Source organism: Chrysochloris asiatica, unplaced genomic scaffold, assembly GCF_000296735.1.
Source record: "Chrysochloris asiatica unplaced genomic scaffold, ChrAsi1.0 scaffold00027, whole genome shotgun sequence".
NCBI classification, from domain to species: Eukaryota; Metazoa; Chordata; class Mammalia; order Afrosoricida; family Chrysochloridae; genus Chrysochloris; species Chrysochloris asiatica.
The window spans coordinates 19070751-19082273 of NW_006408545.1; the positions used below are offsets into that span (position 1 = coordinate 19070751).

At 40.1% G+C, this 11523-nt stretch overlaps 1 protein-coding gene across 1 annotated transcript in view; it reads right to left on the reverse strand.

Annotated features, from left to right (window-relative positions):
• The window catches only part of ARMC2 (armadillo repeat containing 2), a 143512-nt gene that overhangs the window by 43606 nt on the left and 88383 nt on the right, over positions 1-11523 (reverse strand). Inside the window, exon 10 of the mRNA XM_006839993.1 lies at positions 3626-3771. Coding sequence (XP_006840056.1) covers positions 3626-3771 — 146 coding nt within the window. The remainder of the gene's footprint in view (positions 1-3625; positions 3772-11523) is intronic.

An 11523-nucleotide genomic window follows, 5' to 3' on the forward strand; every position in this document is an offset into this window, starting at 1 on the left:
TAATTTCCACATTAAGTGAAATAGAATGTTAGAACATGACTTGGAAATTATACCATATTATAGTCTAGGCCTGCTCTCTCTCTCTCCTCCTTATTATCCTTTAAGCATCTCAACTAGCTTCCTGCCTTAGCAGTGATTGTCAGCGTGCTGAGAGGGATTCACTTTTATGTTTGGCCCTTAATCCGCATCATTAGTAATTTTCCCAGATCTGATACAGGTTTCTCTCACATTTTCATTAGCCTTATGGCTTTCAGGGAAGCCAATCCTTCAACAGCTTGGATAATTTTTTTCTTTGTTTTTGAGGATCGTTAAGATTGTTGAGTGTGACACACCTACATTGTGAGCTACAGTAGCATTTAGTGATTTTCCACCTTCATACTGGTCATCAGCCTTTTGTTTCACTTCCAAATCCATCCTTGCACTTTGCCTCTTGCTGCTGCCCTCACTAGCACTGGTTGTGCTGCATTTGGGAGCCAAGGTGCACTTCCTGGCAATATATTTGAAAGGAAATTAAACAGAGAGACACGCAATACACAAGACTGGATAATCCTGCCTACTCTTCAAAGCATACATGCATTGTTGTATACTCAATAAACTTTTTAGATAGAAAGTACAATACAGTACATACATAAGCTGGTGTGTGTGTGTGTGTGGGGGGGGTGTGCTCTGGAGTTGGTTCCAACTCACAGAGACCCTGAACGGGGTTTCCAAGGCTGTAAATCTTTATGGGAGCAGAAAGCCTCATTTCTCTCCTGTGGAGTGGCTGGTAGATTTGAACTGCTGACCTTGATGTTAGCACCTCAACTAAGCTACCTGGGGTCCTTATCAAGGCATAAGTATTTTAGGTTATGATATGTACTGGACCATCATATACCTGACAGTACAATCCCTTTGTATACAAAAGACAGGAGATGCACATGTTACTTGCAGGAAACTGTTGTGTTTGTTACATCCCATTCTCCAACTGGGATTTCTGAATTCTGTTATAACCTTATAGGACCACAGACATATATATATAGTCAAAAATTGCCTGAATGCACATTATAATCCTCATGACTGTATAAACTAGTAAAAGGGGGCATAATATGAAATGAAACAGAGATTAAAAGGGTAATAAGAGAATATTTGTAATGATTTTATATTGTTTGAAAGCTTAGACACAATGGACAAATTCCTAGAAAAATATGTTTTGAAATAAATCCAAGAAGAAATAAGACACATGACTAGGTATAGAACCATTAAATAAACTCACTCAGGCGCTAACAATATGCACACACATACACATACCAGGATACAACAGCTTTCCAGGTAAATTCCACAAGCTTTTCAAGAAACACATGCGTTTAATTTTCACAAATTCTTTCAGTCAAGGGAAACAGAATGTTCCCACCTCATTGTATGAGGCGAATATACACCTGACATTAAAACTAGGGCAAGAACAATATGTGAAAGGAAAATGACAAGTCAATCTAACTCATGATCATAGATAAAAAATCCCAAAGTATTAGTTAACCAAATCTATCAATATATAGTGGTTTAATATTAGAAAACCTATTAATGCCATCCCTTGCATTAATGAACTAAAGAAAGAAAATTCACATAATAAAAATAGATTCAGGGTAAACATCTGAGAAAATTTAACATCCATTAATAAGTAAAATTCTTCCTTAATCTTCAAGAGGTATCTACAAAGACTTCCAACAAAAAGTATTTTGGTGAAACCTTAAACATAATCCTTGACAATCAGGAGAAAGGCAGCCAACTCAACCTTCTCACCTTTGTCCTGCGTGTCCTAAGCAGTATAATTTAAAAAGGTGGGGAAAGGGAGGAAGAGTTACAGTAATAGGAAAAAAACACACATTTTTCTTATTTTCAGATAATTTTCATAGGAAACCCAAGAGAATCTACAGAAAACCTTAGACATAATGCTTATCAAGACTGCTGGGTATAAGACCAATAAACAAATATTAGTATTATTCATATATACCAGCAACAACCTAACAGAAAATAATTTTTTAGTATTACATTCATAATTGCAGCAAAACCCATGAAGAACCTAGGAATAAATGTAACAAAAGATATGTAACATCTTTATAGGTAAAAGTACAAAATCTTATTGAAGGACATAAAAAAAGATCTCATAAGTATTTATGGATGAAAGACTCAATATCATAAACAAGTCTATTCTTCCAACTCCCATCCAACTTAATCTACAAATTCAGTGTACTTCCATTGTAAATCCCAAAGGTTCCATAGTGGAGGCTAATGGATTCTCAAATTCAAAGAAATACAAAGAACAAGAAAATCTAGATCATTTTAAAGGAGAAAAAATGCCAATGGATTAAGCTTGCATGATAGCAAGATTTACTATAAATCTATAATAATAAAAATAGTGTATTATTGGTCTGAGGACAGACTGAGCAGATTACTCATTAACAGACTTACAAATTATGGGAACCTAATTTGTATGAACTGCCTTAAATCCTGGTGTGATGCTGGTGTGCAAAGTAGATTTGAACCACAAGGTTGGCAGTTCAATATCACTGGTCGATCCTCAGAAACCCTACAGAGTCACTATGGGTTGGAACTGAGTCAATGGCACTTAACAACACCAACAGTGTATGAACAACTAAGTTTCTTAAAATCAATGAAAAAAGACGGTGTATTTAATAAATGATGCTAGGAATACAGAGTACTCACGTGGGGGGGGGGGCGGAAATGAAATTGGACCCCTACCTGCAACCACATATGAAGAAATAAACACTTTATGATTTTGCAATGTTTCAAAATGGGAATAATTAAGCTCCCAGAGCAAATGTCAAAGTGAAGCCTAAAAAGATGGTGGTTCAAAGATCCAATTTGGACTCACAATTTCATACCAATTCAGACTTGGGACACTTTTGTATTCCTATTAACAACTATACATTCAAGAAAGGTCCAGGTCTTCCTAAGAGGGATCACTGCATAATAATACTGACAAGAAGTGAGGGAGGAAACACAGACATGTAACTTAAAGACATCTCTGAAATTCAGAAAAAAATTGGCTAGGAGGCAACCTGGATTCAAATGATCATTTTTTTCTGGGGTAAAGTAAGGATACATAAGAACAACTAGTGAAAGAGTGAGTCTAAAGTCAGTCCAATCCCTGAAATGAAACAAAGCCAATCCAATCCCTGAAATGAAACAATTAGTTACAAATCAAGTCAGATTAGACTTCCCAAGCAGTGGTCCTTTTTTTGAGTTAAAACACTGAAGTATTATTGTTTCTAAGTGTACCAGAATGCTTGCCACATTCTGTGATACAATCTTGTTTCATTTTACTCTTCAATAGCTGAGAAGTACATTGTATGTGTGACTATACAAACACCAAGTTAACTTACAACTCACCAAAGAACAGAAGTGACTTATAGTAAATGATTTTAGAAATGGATTTTAGGAAATGGAATCATTCGTTTAAACTGTTTCTTTTAAATAAGGGCTGCTACACTTATCCTTTTTTGGCTAGGTGAAATAAAAAGCAAACCTAGGTTTGTTTGTCGTTATTACATATGAAAATGTACAGCAACCCAAAATCTAAGCATAAGCATTTTTGTAGGGTTTTCTTTTGTCTTCCTAGCCTACTGACCTGAATATTCTGGCGATATTGGTACAGATATCCTTGTCACCTACGCATTGCTCCATCACGGTACAGAACTCAGGCAGGGCACTGATGCTGAGGAGCTTACTTCTTACCAGTGGTGAATCGGCCAAATTTCTCAGTGTAGCAGTCACCTAGGATAAAAAATATGTTTGTGTCATCTTTTCACTTGGAAAACAGCAACAATAACGCAATCCTGGTGTGGTGCTGTAGGATGAGCACTGGACCGGTAAACAAAAGGTCGGCAGTTCAAACCCACCAACCACTCCCTGGAGACTCTATCCAGGGGTCACTCTATCCAGCCGAAACCGACTCACAGCACTTAACAACAACAAAGGAGCACTGGTGGTGCAGTGGGTTAAGTGTTGGGCTGATAACTGCTAAGTCAGTGGTCTAAACCTGCTTCACAGGAGAAAGACAGGGCTGTCTCTCCCAGAAAGAGGTAGTCTCAGTTCTACTCTGCCCTAAGGGGTCGCTCTGAGTCGGAATTGACAAAACGGCAGAGGGGTAATCAGCACAGCATCATCATTCATCCATAAATTTAATTGCATCAATAACTAAATCAGGCCCCTAAAATTTAATCCATTCCCAGCAGACAACATGGGTTTGGGCACAAGTAGTATGAAATAAAAACTTAATATACAAAGCAAGCCTAATATGGTTCAAAGTTAAAGCATGAAACATTAATATTAGTAAACAAAAAACAATATCCTGAGGGTAGACAAATCATATGAGTTTGCTAACAGTAATAAGTCTTCCATCGACCCTGTGATAAACCACATCAGTTCCATGGAAACTTCTCATTCTGTATTTTTATAAGTAGCATCAATAATGATGTGGCCAAGCAATATTCAGGACAGTTAGCTCTTCATTCCTTCCCAAGAGGCGACTATTGAGAAACTTGAAAATTAATCTTATTTTGTAAAAAATTTTCCATAAAGCTACTTCCTTCAGCCTTCATCTAAAAGTTGAGCAGGGAGCAATTTAGTAAACCCATAAAGCTAATGTTGCTGCATCTCATTTTCTAACATGTAGCATAGTCTTTCCTCCTGGGATAATGTTTTAAGTGAGGTGGCCCCACCATATAATAGCCTGGGTCACTTATTTTACCTTGAAGAGCACATTTTTCTCAGCAGTAAAACGGTGGTTGTTAGTTGCCCTTGAATTGGAGACAATGATAACTGCCTTGGAGTTGTGAAGTTTGAATGAGATGAAACGTGTAAATGTGTAAATTACATTTCCTGTTCACATAAGCTACTGGAATGCACTAGGGTAGAGAGTCAAATCTCTTCCTATTTAAGTGACTTGGAGAGGCCATTCGTTAGTCAAACTCTCTATCTTCCTCATCTGTGAAAATGAGATTGTACTTCCTGCTCACATCTCAGGGTACTGTGTGTATTGGATATAAAACAAGTAACAATGTTTTTGCGCGTTGCCAAGCATTATGAAGGTATTTGGGTGATGCAAACAATTTGCACTCAACAACTGCTCTGGACTGCTAGCCATAGGGTCAGAGGTTCAAACCCACCAGTAGCACCCAGGAAACCCTATACAGGGTCACTAAGAGTTGGAAATGACTGGATGGCATTTAGCAACAACAACTGACCTGGAGGTTGGAAGTTTGAACCCACATAGTAATGACACAGCTGCTAACTAAAACGTCAGTGGTCAGAACCTAGCAGGCACTCCATGGGAGAAAAGACGGGGTCGTTTGCTCCCATAAAGATTATCTTAGGGGACAGTTCTGTTCTGTAACACATGGGCTACCATGAGTTAAGAAGAACTCACTGACAACAGCTTTAGCTTTTAGTTTGAATGCACTGTGTAAACAGAAGGTATCATTGTAGCCACAGTTAATAAACTTTTAAAAACAATTATTATAGATGATATGCGTATCTCTGATTAATTCTAACTTGTAAAAACAACAACAAAAAGATTGTGTAAGTTAAAACATACCTAACTACTTTGAAAGCATGGGAAGTAAAAATAATGCCTCAAGTCTTTTGTAATCAATTCAGTTATACAATTCAGTAAATTCTTTCCTGAAAGCTTCAGGAGCCCAAACATTAGAGGGGAGACACATGACTCACACATTCCACTTACCCATGGGTCTACAGTGTAGACTCCAAAGCTAAGGAATAGGTCAATAAACCATTCCAGGCCTTCCAGGATATCACTGTTGTAAAATGGAAAATTGTCATCATCTGACCTGGGCTCTCCCTGTTCTCCGTCTTCAGAGACATCCCAGGCACTTGAGAGCTACTGGATTACATCAAGTCAAAGATGACTTACAGGCCTTCTGCTGAGGAGGCCCAGAACTCGGAGGCCTATGTAGAATCCTCACCTGAACCATGGGATACCAAGAGACATCTATTCTAATTGCTGTGCACATTCAACAGTGCCTTTTCCCAGGTCCCAGTACAACAAAAACTGGGTACCCCAGACCCACTTTGCTCCTCACATCTAACTTCTGGTACTGCCAGTAGAAGGAATGGTATTTTCTTTAAAACCTTTCATTTTATTGCTTCAACCTCAGTTTTTTCTCCCTCACAACTTTTTTTCACTTTAATAGAAAATGTTGCTGTTGTTAAGTGTTGTCAAATTTGATTCCAACTCATAGAGACCCAGTTTAGGGTTTCCAAGCAGCAGCTGGTGGGTTTGATCTGCCAACCTCGCAATTAGCAGTCCTTATCCTTCCAAGCCACAGCAGGACAGCTCAAGGTTCGTCAGCCTCAGATACACAACTTTTATAAATGGTCTAAATCAAAAGTGGAAGCTCACAATTATCGTGATTTAAATCCCTTTACGTGGTTCTGCTTCCCGTAAAGATTTACAGCCTCGGAAACCCTGTACAGGGTCGCTATGGGTCGGAACCGACTCGACGGCACTTAACAACAAACAACAACGTTTACTACACATATGACATTGTGTGAGGTACATGTAGTTGAATAACACTCCATGTCTCAAAGTACGCTAGATGTGTGCAATTGTGATGTCAGTAGAAATAACACGCACAACACACACTTAAGAGTACACAGTAATACCTCAATCTATGAGACCACCAGTAACCCAGCTGCTTAAGTTTAAAACCTGAGACATCCCCAAATCTTGCCTTTCTGCTTTCTGTCATTCTAATTCCTATTGGCTTTTTCACCAACAAATCAGTTCCCTGAATCATTCAAGATCACATCCCACTGAAGAACTTCTATTTTAACTGCATCAGAAGTTAAACAGGTTTTTGTGTTATGATCTGGCTCCTACCTATGACTCAAACTTCATCTTACTACATACACTCCCCACAAACTTTTAAATATTAAGTTGTTTAGGATTTTATTTTCCTGCTTATTTATGTCTCTAGACTAGATGCTTCAGTGAAGGTTTATACCTTCTCTGTACTTCCACTGCTGTGCCCCAGGCTAAAATCTGTCTAGGACACAGTGGTTCCTCAAGAAATGTTTGTTGATTGACTGAATAGACGAATAGCTACAAAGGAACGACTAAGGGGAGATAGAAAAGTTGCTATGTCAAAAAGCTATGGAAGAAACCAGATTATAACTCTGAGGTACGTGCATTTTAAGATGATTTTAAAGAACTAGAGGAATACAAGAGAAGCCCTGGTACTGCAGGGGTTAAAGCTTGGCTACTAACTAAAGGTCACTGATTTGAACCCACCAGCTGCTTTGTGGAAGAAAGATGTGGCAGTCTGCTTCTGTAAAGATTTACAGCTTGGGAAACCCTCTGCGGCTCTGTCCTATAGTGAGTCAGAATTGATTGGAGGGGGCAGTGGGTTGGAGAGAGGAAAACAATATAATGTATGAAAGAAAATGGGCTCTCTGGACAGGACTATTTTCTCTGTGGATTCCTTAACTTACCTCATTCATGACAGCTGTTCCTGTCCAGACTCCTAAACTCCCATCTCCCTTTTCATACCCGACTGGTCCCCTTCCCTACCTCTTCTCTCCATTACCGGGATTACCAGTTCAGCTTGAACTCACTTCATCTCTTACCCAAACTCTACACCCTGCTGAATGGACCCCTCAGTTTTCCCCTGCTCAGTGCTCCGTGGGGACCACTGCTGCCCAACCTTCCCCTACCCATTGTGTCAAACCAGACCCTAAAAGCTCTCCACTCTCTACTGGGCAGTTGACCCCCCCAGGCTGGCCCCTTGCACTGCCATCACTCCATCACCACCACCACACTCTCTGGCCATCGTTCTGCACACTTGTGCTTTCACAGTGCACTGCCTTTGACTCCACTACTCCGGCCCAGCTTGTCCTCCATGGGCACAGCTTTCTGCCTGTCTCTTCTCCGCCTAGTACACCCCTGCTCATTTTCCAGGTTGAGCTTGTACTCATGTTTCCTCTGTGAAAGTTTCCCAATGGGCAATCCCATACTCTTTGGTGTTGATGCAGCTAGAACGCACGTCACAGATTTATAACCACCCATTCTGATCACCTCCTCTCCCACTGTGAGTTCCTCTTGTGTACAAACCATTCCTTCTCTCCATTCCAAGTGAAAATATTTGGAGGGTGACACAGGTGAACAGAAGAAGCTCTTAAATGTTCAGTTGCTGAATCCCTATCTGGGGGTGAAGCACAGAAGGAGAGAGAAGGGGGGGAGGAAGAAGAGGATAGAAAGGAGGAGGGACACAAGAGAAGAAAACCCCCAAAGCCAAGTCCACTGCCATCCGGTAGATTTCAGCTCACAGCAACCCTGTAAGACAGAGGAGAACTGCTCCTTAGGGTTTCCGGGACAGTCAATCTTTATGGCAGCAGATAGCCTCATCTTTCTCCTGCACAGTGGCTGGTGGGTTTGAACTGCTGACATTGCAGTTCGAAGACCAACACTTAACACACTGCTGCACCACGGCTCCTTAGACACAAGAGAAAGAGGTTTTTCTTTAAGAACCTCTTTGCAGGAAAGTGAAGGGGATTAGCAGAGGCCTAGTGGTAAACCAGAGATTAAGCTCCTGAGGGACAAGGATCAAGAGGAGGAGGTCACCAGGCAGATGTAGCTGTGAACTCCCCACAGCCCCTACCCCCTTTTTGAATGACTTCCCTGAGAGCCACCAATCACAATGGAGGGAATAGAGGAACCTGGGTTCTCTGAGAGTGACTTTCTGGGAAAAATGTGACACTATCTGTGGGGGGAGAGTACTAAATGCTGTGGTAACAGTCAAGGGAAGTGAGTGCCAAGTTGACTCCATTTAACTCTGATCCTTGCGCCAACATTTGAGTTCAGTGCATATAAGTGAAAATTCAAAACCAAGACTTTTTAGTTGAGTAAACTGTACTTGGAGAAATGCATTCATGAGTCACATTCTCTGTAGAAGAATCTTTGTTATTCACCCCCAGTGAAAGCCCACCCACGGTGTCTGTCCCCAAAGCAGGAGTTAGCCAAAGTCCAAGCTCAGAAGGAATGCAACAACGGTCCATTCTTATTTTACTTAGTTATATAGTTTTCTATTTTACTGCATACCGTCTTTCAAGTCCTTAATGAAAAAAAAAAGGATGTATGTGTTAAATGCCTAAATAAAAGTGTATCTTAAATGTTCAATGTTCAGCTTCTAAAACACTTACTGGAGACATTCCCAACCTCTTAAGTGTCATTAGAGAGCTCACCAACAAACAGCAAATTGAAAAACAAGTGTTTCAATTTCTATTTTTCCTATCTCCTAATTTTCAACCTCCTGGGGGAGAGATGCTGAGTCAGAAGGCAACCAATGGGAAGAATTAAAATGAGAATAAAATGGTATCGATAATTCACAGAGTGACTTAAGACAAATTTAAGTGCCTTTGGTTTCTAGCAGCTGTTAGATGATTTGGCCTAGAGTTTTGGCACATATATAGGAAGAAAGCATTTCATTGTGATTCTAGTTATTAATCTACTTGTGAAAACTGAGCTACACTCTACTACTTTATGGTGTATTGCTTTTTCTGAGCAACTTTTCTCTGTATTGGCCCAATTCCTTGATTGGAATATTGACTTGACCCCACCCTTAATCAGAATCTCTGGGTAAACAGCCTGGTGAGTCTGGTGAAGCTATCCTGTTTCATACTGCTCAGAGATGAGACAGTGCAGTCAACATTGGAAGACCTAGTTTAAAGGGAAAAATCATATTATGAAGAGATTGGGTAACTTATAAAGGATCAAACAGCATTTTAATAGTGCAAAATTCTAAAGATTTCCCATCTATTTTTCTTTTTCAAAGAAAAAGTATCAATTAAGTATCAGTTTAAACTTAGGCCATATCATCAATAAATTGATGTTGTTGATGTTAGGTGCCATTGAGTCCATACCAACTCATAACGACCCCATGCAGAGCAGAACGAAACACTGCCAGATCCTGGGCCAACCTCACTACTGTTGCCACGCTTGAGTCCATCGATGCTGCCACTTGGCCAATCCATGTCGTTGGGGTCTTCCTCTTTTTCTCTGACCCTCCACCTTACCAAAATTCTCCAGCAACTGGTCCCTCCTGACAATATGTCCAAAGTATGAGAGACAATGTTTGGCCATCTTGGCCTCTGGCCTCCAAGGAACACGCTGGCTGCACTTCTTCCAAAACGGATCTATTGGTTCTTTTGGCAGCCCATGGCACTTTCAATATTCTCCTCCAACACCATAACTCAAAAGCATGAATTCTTCTACGGTCTTCCTTATTCACTGTCCAGCTTTCACATGCATATGAGGTTATTGAAAATACCATGGCTTGGATCAGGTGCACCTTAGTCCTCAAGCTGACATCTTTGCTCTTCAACACTTTAAAAAGGTCTTGTGCAGCAGATTTGCCTCATGCAATATGTTGTTTGATTTCTTGACTGCTGCTTCCATGAGCGTTGATAGTTGATCCAAGAAGAATGAAGTCCTTGACAACTTCAATCTTTTCTCTGTTGATAAGAATGTTGTTTATTGGTCCAGTGGTGAGGATTTTTGTTTTCTTTACATTGAGATGTAATCCGTACTGAAGGCTGTGCTCTTTGACCATCATCAGTAAATGCTTTAAGTCCTCTTCACTTTCAGCAAGCAAGGCTGTATCATCTGCATATCACACGTTGTTAAGGAGTCTTCCTCCAATCCTGATGCCACGTGTTTCTTCATAGAACCCAGCTTCTCGGATTATTTGTTCAGCATACAGGTTGAATAAGTATGGTGAAAGAATACAACCTTGTCGCACACTGTTCTTAATTTTAAAACATTCATTGTTCCCATGTTCTGCCTCTTGGTCCAGGTACAGATTCCTCATGAGCACAATTAAATGCTCCGGAATACTCATACTTCTCAATGTTGTCCATAGCGTGTCATGATCCACACAATCAAAAGCCTTTGCATAGTCAATAAAGCACAGGTACACATCTTTCTGATATTCTCTGCTTTCAGCCAAAATCCATCGGACATTGGCAATGATATCCCTCATTCCACGGCCTCTTCTGAATCTGGCTTGAACCTCTGGAAGTTCTCTGTCAATGTATGCTTGCAGCTGTTTCTGTATTGCCTTTAGTAAAACTTTACGCACATGGGACATCAGAGATTGTCTGACGATTTTCACATTCTGTTGGGTCACCTCTCTTTGGAATGGGCATAAACATTGATCTCTTCCAATCAGTTGGCCAGATGGTTGTCTTCCAAATTTCTTGGCAGAAATGAGTGAGTGCCACCTGTGCTGCCTCACTTTCCTGAAAGATTTCAATTTTTATTCCATTAAATTCCTGGTGCCTTGTTCTTTGCTAATTCTTTCAATGCAACTCCTTCAGTATTATTGGCTCTTGATCATATGTTACCTCTTGAAATGGTTGAACGTTAACCATTTTCTTTTGGTACAGTGACTCTGTGTATTCCTTCCATCTTCTCTTGATGCTTTCTGCATCATTCAATAATTTGCCCAG